Source organism: Vicia villosa, linkage group LG2 (genome assembly GCF_029867415.1).
Source record: "Vicia villosa cultivar HV-30 ecotype Madison, WI linkage group LG2, Vvil1.0, whole genome shotgun sequence".
NCBI classification, from domain to species: Eukaryota; Viridiplantae; Streptophyta; class Magnoliopsida; order Fabales; family Fabaceae; genus Vicia; species Vicia villosa.
Window position 1 is genome coordinate 220444316 of NC_081181.1, and position 9454 is coordinate 220453769.

The 9454-nt window shown below is 32.0% G+C and overlaps 1 protein-coding gene across 4 annotated transcripts; it reads right to left on the reverse strand.

Moving 5' to 3' along the window:
• Positions 1–3904: 3904 nt before the first annotated feature.
• Positions 3905–9157, reverse strand: LOC131654007 (shikimate O-hydroxycinnamoyltransferase-like). 4 transcript variants are annotated; one of them, XM_058924382.1, is made up of 3 exons: positions 9033–9157; positions 8501–8924; positions 3905–5130 (listed from the first exon to the last, which is right to left on the reverse strand). In XM_058924382.1, the coding sequence occupies exons 1-3, from the start codon at positions 9113–9115 to the stop codon at positions 4225–4227; spliced, it is 1413 nt and encodes a 470-aa protein (XP_058780365.1). In that variant the 5' UTR covers positions 9116–9157; the 3' UTR covers positions 3905–4224. The 4 variants fall into 4 exon arrangements, with proteins under 4 accessions (XP_058780365.1, XP_058780366.1, XP_058780368.1 ...); XM_058924383.1 differs by having other exon boundaries at positions 8501–8933; positions 9038–9149; XM_058924385.1 differs by having other exon boundaries at positions 9038–9139.
• Positions 9158–9454: the final 297 nt, after the last annotated feature.

Consider the following 9454-nt stretch of genomic DNA (forward strand, 5'->3'; position numbering starts at 1 on the left):
CCGTTGTGTTTTATTCATAAAAAATAATTAACTTATCCCCTTGGTTTGTTTGAAAAACCGAGGGAATATAGTTATAATGGATCTCACTCTATTCAACTTCAATATTATTCCTATTAACTATCTCTAACTGAGAGAAAATTTCACAAAGAACTCATCCATATCCAGTTGATTGGTAGACCTGAATTCATCAATTAATAAGCTCAAAATGGTAAGAAAAGATATTTAGTCGTTACTAGTCGTTAAGGTGTTTTCCTAATCGATTAAGGCGCATTTTAGCTTCTCCAATCAATTTCCATAAGGTGTCAATCGATTGGCAAGATCAAAAACTTGTCCATATCTTTTCTGACGGTTCGTGACATGTCTGACACGGCTTCAATGCATTTTTAGAAATGTTTTCTAAAGAAAAATAAGTTTGAAAACTTGTTTATGTGTGTACGGTTAGCCATACACTTAACGAGTATACCCATATGCTTTTACAATATATTCACTCAAACATATTGGAGGCAGGCTTTCATACTTTCATAGGCTCCGAGACTTGTCAGATGCTTTATTCTTGTAGAAACTTGTTTGAGCTTGAGATGAGGCTTGAGTTATATTCCTTTTGGCTTCCATCATTAGAGAGTCAACTCCATCAAACCCTAATGAGTTGGTTTCATCTTTAACTACTTTTCGATTATCATTAAGGACTTGTTGTCATTATTATTGATACCATGGTTTTAAGATTGGCAACATTTTAGCTAAAACATGGTTCACAGCAAGATGTTGGTGAGATGTTCTAAACATTGAACACATATGTTTAAGATCAGGATCATTGAACACATATGTTGTGACATGTTGTACCAAAACATGAGTACATGTTGTTTTAATTCTTGATAGATTTGATTTTATTTGTGAGATTCCTTTTAGATTTATCTCACTTATTTTTGCAGGTCAAGAAGATTTAATCTGGAACAAGTGATTTGATCTCCAACTGTACATAAGTTTCTAAAATTGGATGTTGAGACAATTTAGGAAACTTAATGTTTTGTTCCAAGATTTAAGGTGATCTTTCTGCATAATTGGTGCAGCTTTCAGCTTGTGGATCAAGGAATATCTGGGTGAATATTTTGAAGCCCATGGATTGTTGAGTAATATTTCAAGAGAAACCTAAACCTAATGTAATCAAGTCTTTCACAATTATAAAATTAGGGGAAGTTTAGAGTCTTAGGTTTTGAGAGTCTCTTAGGTTTTTGTATGTCACCCATGTATCTTTTGATAGAGTGAGGTAGACTGATTGTTACTTGACTATTTGCCAAGTTAATGTTCTCACTCTTGAAGCTTTTAAGCATATAGTTGAGTATTATTCTCAGTAAAAAAACCTTTTAAGAAAATATGATTTGTTTTTGTATTGGAAGTGTAATATTCTATTTCTTTGTTTTGATACAGTCACTGGGATTGTGAATGGTTTTTATCACTTAGGTGATTGGTTGTAGGAAGTGAGAAGGGGATCTCATATCTAGAGGGTTCTGGATAGAAGTTGCACAAGGTAGTGATTAGGCGAGAAGTTGTAAGTTGTGACTGTTTAGGCTTTGAGCCAATACTATCATAGTGAATTTCCTTCCTGGCTTGGTACTTGGTAGCCTCCAAAGTAGGTGACATTGCGTCGAACTGGGTTAACAATTATCTATGTTGTTTATCATTCTGTAATTTATTTTTGCATAAGTTACAATTTTGATATGTTGGTTATGTATATCAATAGATGTTGTAACATATGTCTTGACATTATATTCTGATGTTGGGACATCCATATTAAGATGTTTTAAAAGTGCCAGAATTTTAATTGGCATCAAAGAGACACATTTTTCTATTTATTGGGTGAACTGTAGGAAGATAATATCTTGTACTATGTGTATCTTGGAAAGCTAGAATGATAGTATTATGGAAATCAATGGACACCAGAATCTTGAAGTTTGTCAGGATGGGAGAATCTTGGTGTTAAAGATATAAAAGGGAAGAGTGTGAATTGGCTCTTTGTAACTCTAAAGATGTTAATGCCATAATCAATGGTTCTGATAATTACATGTTCAAATTGGCATCAACCCTCGTAAGTGTTTTTCTTGGGAGCCTGTGTTGGTTAAAATCAGATCCAAACTATCTTCTTGGCGAAGCTGAAATCTGTCACTTGGTGGTCGTGTAACACTAATTAACTTAGTTCTTAATTCAATCACTCTCTTCTTCTTTTTAGTTTTATAGAGCTCCAAAAACGATGATTCAAGGTATGATTAAAATCCAAAGGGAATTTTTGTGGAATGGCAAAGAAAACAAAAAGAGAATTAATTGAGTTGGCTAGTCCATCATTTGCGAACCTAAATCGTAAGGTGGGCTAGGAGTGAGGCATTGTGAATTGATTAATATATCTTTGCTAGCGAAATGAGCTTAGGGAATTATCTCTAACATTGATTCTGTTTGGAGGCTTCTATTGGAGTTCAAATACGACAACTTAAAATTCCAAATGATCAATCCGTCTTGGCCTCTCAACATCAGGAAATTCTCCATTTGGTGGAGGGATCTCAAGTTAACAATGGGAGTTTGGGGAACTAAGCTTAACTCTCGAGGGACTGTATGATGTTGAGGTTTAATACTCAAAGCAATTCACCCTTATGTCGCTCGTACTTGATGGACTGTGTAAAGTTGGGACTTACCACTCAAAGCACTTCACCCCTACATGCGTTGTACTAGATGATCTGTGCTATATCAAGGATCTATTGCTTAAAACACTTCACCCTTAAGTGTCTCATGCTTGAGGGACTGTGTATCAAATTATCTAGAATGGCATACCTGAACGATCTTGCAAAGACAGTGACACAAAGCCTCTAATAACCATTAAATGAGATATAATCGAGGAACTTTGTATATAGGAAAAGTAACTGACATGAGAAAGTAGTTTATTATGAATTCCCGTGTTTTGATGCTTTAACGACTCATCACTAGTAGAGTTATAAAGGTGTACAATTTTTCAGGTACATTTCTAATCATTATTATCATCCAAATAAATCTATATCATAATACATCATGTTCTATTATCTAACGGTCCTCCTTCAATTATCTGTTAAAAGCAAGTGCTTTCTTAAGGCACGTTCAGGGTCGGCCCAACGTAATGTGAGGCTTAAGGCGACTATTAAAATGCAAAATATATTTAATTAAAAATTAAATATGAAATTGGTATTATGATTATATAAATAAAAAAATATTCACTAATCATTTATGTGTTCAAATTACTCTAAAAAGGGTCCTACGAGAATTGAACACATGACCTTCTAAATAAAACATTATTTTCTTACCAACTAAGTTAAACAAATATCTTTGTCAAAAAAAAAAGTTAAACAAATATCTAAAATACCTTTGAACAAATATACTGAATTAAAATTTTTTTTAGACCTAAAATACCTTTAACCAAAAAATGAGGCCCAAGGCGAGGGCCTAGCCCACCTTACCCTTGGGCCAGCCCTGGGCAAGTTCACGCTTATTGCCTAGGATCTAATACATTCTTTTAGGTGATTGTCATAAGTCTAATATTTAGTCTTATTATGTCATTGGTTTGACATCATTTAGGAAATTCCGTCATAAATATTTTCTCCTTGTTGGACTTTATGTTTTTGAATCGAATTTCATAGTTAATATTGAGTCAGAATTCTTATGATCATTCATCGATACTGAGTCACAATTACTATAACCTCATAGTCTAATGGGCCAATATTCTTCGGACCTCGACCAAAGTAAGAACAAATTTTATTTGTTTCACTTTTTGTAATTAACACAAATCAATTTGCGAGCTAATTGACTATTGGATAAATTTGCAAGTTTTGTGATGCTAGTGGATCATTTTATAAATATACAAGTTTTTATGATGCTAATGTGATCAAAATAATTGTAAGATCGCTTACATGAGTACATATATCGGTTGAGGAACATCTTTGACACAAAAACAAAATTTGAAGCAATCATAAATCTTGTCCAAATGTGATGTCAAATCAATCATGCACTTGTTTCTATAGAATTACATTACACACTTTTCCAAACCATATACTACTACTACATGATTACCAAAAACAAGTCAGTGATTGTGCATGAAAAGTATATCATCAAAAGATAAAACAGAAAACTAGGAAAGAAAAAACAGCCTTAGAAAGGTTATAGCATTCCCAAAATATACCCAAATGAGTATATGTTGAATGAATGAATCCCTCAAATATCATAAAAAAATTCTTGAAACAATTTCATCTGCTCTGGAGGCAGAGCAATTGCCACAGACAAGCTACCATCATTTGTTGAGCTTGGAATGATGAAAGATAGTCCTTCATATGCAATTCCACCAGGTCCCATGAATATAGGTCTTCCCCAACCAAAGTCCGCATCATGAATCGGTAACCTTGCCCAGCTAGTGATACCAAGATTTGGACACTTAAAAGTATGTGCTCCACGAACAAGAGCTTTTAAATCAGGTTGTAGCTCAAGATAGTCCAAAGCAGATCTCAAATAATCATTATCCATTCGTAACAATGCATCGTGGATTCTGCTAGCAGCATACCATGTTGGTTTTGACATTAAATCCCCTGCCACAGCTATTGGAGTTGTAGTGAATATCACATTGCCAAAGTAACCTTGTGGAAGTGGAGGTTGAAGCCTTGATCTTCCATCTGTTGCAATGTACAGTTTTGTTTCTTGATCATCAGGAAGTGCTCTTGCTTTGCTTACACTTCTCCATACATGACCTGCCAACATCTCATAAGAGCTATAGGTGATAGTGTTTCCATCTTCTTTGGACTTACCCTTCAAGATATTGAGTTGGTCACGGGTTAATTTGAAGATCGACACTGCAGCAGTAGCATCTGAGTCTGGTTTTGCAGGTTGCAGCAAGGGATGACCAGTTTTCATTGCTGGTGGAGGTTTGTATTCAATGTGATCAAAAACAGGTCGAGGTGGATCCCGAGCATGGAGCAATGTTCTGTCAATGAACGGTGAAACGGAAACATCAATGCCACGAGCCATATCAGACCATGAATTGATGAAGTGAAGACCAGAGGCTCCATCAGCCACATGGTGTTGCATACCAACTCCTAAGGAAACTCCTCCACATTTGAAATATGTTACCTGCATGCATTGTATTAGGGGTGATCGCGGTGCGGTTTGGGCGGTTTTGACGAAAAAAATCATCCGAACCACAAGAGAAAAAATCGTGCGGTTTGGTTTGGTTCGGTTGGCTTTTAAAAAAAATCTGAACCAAACCAAACCAACCTAATGCGGTTTGGTTCGGTGCGGTTGGTTCGGTTTTTTTGAAATATTTTATTGAACCATTCATATACATATAGATGATAACATAACTTTGTATTTAGACATTCATACACTATTAAATAACAACAAAAACCCGTCATATTTTGACAATAACTTTCTATTTAATATGTAAAAATTAAATTAGACAAAAGTGGAATAATAAACATAAAATAATAGTATAAAACAATATAAAAATTATTAGAATGAAACAAAAAAAATAGAAGATACGAGAGATTAGTGAAGGTGAAAAAGAAAAAACAAAAGAGTTGAGAGATTAGAGAAGAAGATGTGCGATAAAAACGAAACTGAAATAGGGAACATTTGCCTAAAAATGAGAAGGTGAAAAAGAAAGAATATAAGAGAGTAGAGATTATAGAAAAAGAGAGAAGATGTATGTGGCAAAGAAGATGCGATAATGCTATTAGAGATTTGAGAAGATCGGGACTAAAATCATGTGTAAGGATGAGAAAATTGTTCGTAATCATAAGGTTAAGGTATTATAGATTTAAGTTTGGGTTGGATGTGAGTTAAGTAAAAGTTAGGTTGTAACATAATGCGGTTTGATTCGGTTGGTTCGGTTTATAAAATACAAACCGCAAACCAAACCGAACCATGCGGTTTTGTTAAAAGATGACCCAAACTAATCCGAACCAAATGCGGTTTTTTGCGGTTTCGGTTTGGTTTGGTTTGGTTTGCGGTTTTCTATTGGGTTGGTTTGGTTTTGATCACCCCTACATTGTATAAAGTCAAGTCAAGCCAAGCCAAATTCTTAAGTGGGTTGTTGGTTCTTCTACAGTTCTACTATAAATGGGAGGCACTATTTCATAATTGTTCCATCATATCTTAGGCTTAAATTCTTGCGAATCCACTAAATTCATTAAAGTTCTCCACTTAGAGAAACATGTGATGTTAAAGGTTGCACCGAAATTTAAATTTTAGAATAGTACCTAGGATATCGGTTCAGCTATCTCAATTAATAACATTGAATCTTATGCTAATTTATGAATCTTGTTCAAATCAAAATGTCCAATAAATTATATACACAAAAATGAATTCAAATCAAAATTTCCAATAAATTATATATACAAAAATAATTATGTATAATTATTCTTATATAACACGATTTTTATATAAAGATGTTCTCTTGCATTGCAGGCAGCTACACTAATCTCTAAAGTCAGAGAAAAACTTAATAAATTTATAAAAAAAATCAATAAAATTTATTATTGTGTAGGCTCAATTTGAAACCAGAATTTATGGTTAAGCTTAAATACAATTAATACTACTTATTAGAGTTTGACCTAACTCATCCTTACAAAACCGGTTGGTAAGGTGAGGAGTGTCCCTCTATATATATTCTTTGAAAGCTCTATCTCTAGCCAATGTGGGACTTTTAGGATGGGACTTTTAGGATCTTCCTAATACACCCCCTCACGCCCAGCACTCTTTTTTTGGGCTTGGTGCGTGGATATTAATGGTGGGCGGCCCATGGTCCGATCGATAGGCTCTGATACCATATTAGAGTTTGACCTAACTCATCCTTACAAAACCGGTTGGTAAGGTGAGGAGTGTCCCTCTATATATATTCTTTGAAAGCTCTATCTCTAGCCAATGTGGGACTTTTAGGATCTTCCTAATACTACTTAATAGTATTTTTTAGTATCTGAATCTTCCATGCAAATTTAAAAAAAAATAAATAAATAAGAAAAGAGAACGTTAATTAGTCCATTGCATATATTAAGGTCTATTTTCATGTTATAAATTCAAAGGAGTGAAAACAATATTTCGGAGGAAAGACAAATAATATTAATTAGATAGTTTAATTAAAAAATAAATAACTAAAATTTACACTGAAAATAAAAAAGACCATTTTTTAAGACAAAATGTTTTTCTAAATATGATAAATATTATGAAATCGAAGGAGTAAAATATAAATAAAGTATTTATTTAGGAATAAAATATATTAATAAGATTTAATATATTTCTCATTCCAATTTATTAAATATTTTTCTTGTAAACTCAACCAAAAATAATACATAAATAAAATTTATTCAAAAATGTATAAATAATTATTTTCATCTCCAATTCAATGAACTATATTCAAACAAATCCAGACTTATTTAGAAAATTTGACTAATTTATAAATAAAGAATATAACTAGGAATATAGTAATAGAATTAGTTATATAAGAAAAAAGAAAACTCGTAATATATATTGATTAAAATGTTTTTCCTGCAATTTTTTATTAAAATATCATACTAAATTATAATCCTATAACTTCTTCCCTCCAAAATGTTACCACCAAATTTTCCACCAATAACAAATCATCATATTTATTAATAATGATAAATAATAATATAATAATAATACTATAATAATAATAAGAAAATAATAATAATAATAATAATAATAATAATAATAATAATAATAATTTAATAAATAAAATAAATAATTAATTTAAAAGTTCCACGGTTTCATTAAATCACACATCTACTAACCACATAAACGACACTACTAGCAAATAGTTTTGTACATAATTGTATGTATTTGTAATGTAGATTAACTTTTTTTTCTACTCGGTTCTCAACGATGTTACAAATTGAATTAAAAAGGTTAAAGTTTCTATACTCATAGCAACACCTAGCTCAAATTTATAAAAATTGTCATTGATATTTAAATAGAACCTATCCTTACATTGTAAATTTAATTTTTAAATTATTTTTTAAATAATAATAATTATTATTATTTTTTAAATAAAACAAATTTGTGTACATTTAATTTTTTAAATTATTTTATAATTATAATAGTATCATTAATATTTAAATAGAACATATCCGTACATCGCACGGGTGTACGTCTGATTTTTTTTTTAAATTTCGAAAGAAAGTAATAGATTAAAGTTACCTGACAAAAAATAATCAATTAAAGTTAGTCAAAACTATAAAGAATTATTTTCCTAAAGCAAAAAAAAAAAAGCCTATTAAAAAATAATTATGAAAAAGGTAATCATTTTTAACGCAGAAAAAATAAAAGATACTAGTAATTGGATGGACAGAAATGAAAAATGTCCTAAATTAATTAATAAAATTAAAAAGAAAAAGAAAAAGAAAAAGAAAAGAAAAAGAGTTTTCTGAAACGTTTTCTAGAAAGTGAAGTAACAGCAACCGAACAAACACAAAAGAAAACGCACCTGCAACACTAACAGTGCATACGTTTCAATACCGGCAGAATAATCAACGGCTGGGATCAACTCACGTAATCGAAGCGTGGGAGCGAAGTCTCCAAAATCATCAACCGTTGCAGTTGTCTCAGCCTCAACGAAAAGCACTCCCTGACCGTCGCAGTAAAGCTCAACACGACCGTCGTCGTCACGGCGGAGACGAGCTGCCATTGGATAGAACGGAACCAGCACCTTGCTCAGAGCCTCCTTCATGACGTTAGCGTCGAAGAAATTGGACGCGCCGTTTGGTCTGTAAAAGTAGACGCTGGGAGTGTGAAAATTCGGAACCACCAAATCAACGTTGGAGTTCCATAAGGCGGTTCGCGGTGTCTCCTCCGCCGGACGCACCATCGTCGAGTTTTTCACGTTGATCAACATCGCTGCTCTGCTGCTACTACAAAATCTTTAATGAATTTATTTAACTAATATTGTTAGATTGTGAAAGTAAAAGAAAAATTGAAATTATGTAGATGCAAGAAATGAAGGAAAGAGAGAATATTACATTACCGAAAAAGGAAGCGAAGAATGATGAAATGAAAGAGCGTGGGTTGAAATTTGGTGATGCCAGGTGCTGCACTCACTCATATGATATGATTAATGCGCTTTATCTCATCTTTTTGAAATTTTATAGTGCTTTTCATTTTTTATTTTTATTATTCTCATTAAAATAATTATTGAAAATAGGAGATTAAATAAATTAAATTATTATATTATTAGAATTTAATAATTTAATAAAAATTCATCACAATCATACCATAGTATTAACTTAAAAATTAAAGTGTAATTTAACAAAAATACATAATAATAATAATAATAATAATAATAATAATAATAATAATAATCTATTTACCTTATGAAATTAATTTACACCGTTATTATCCGTTATTGTTATAAACTTAAAAAGTAAGCAAATAAATAAGTATA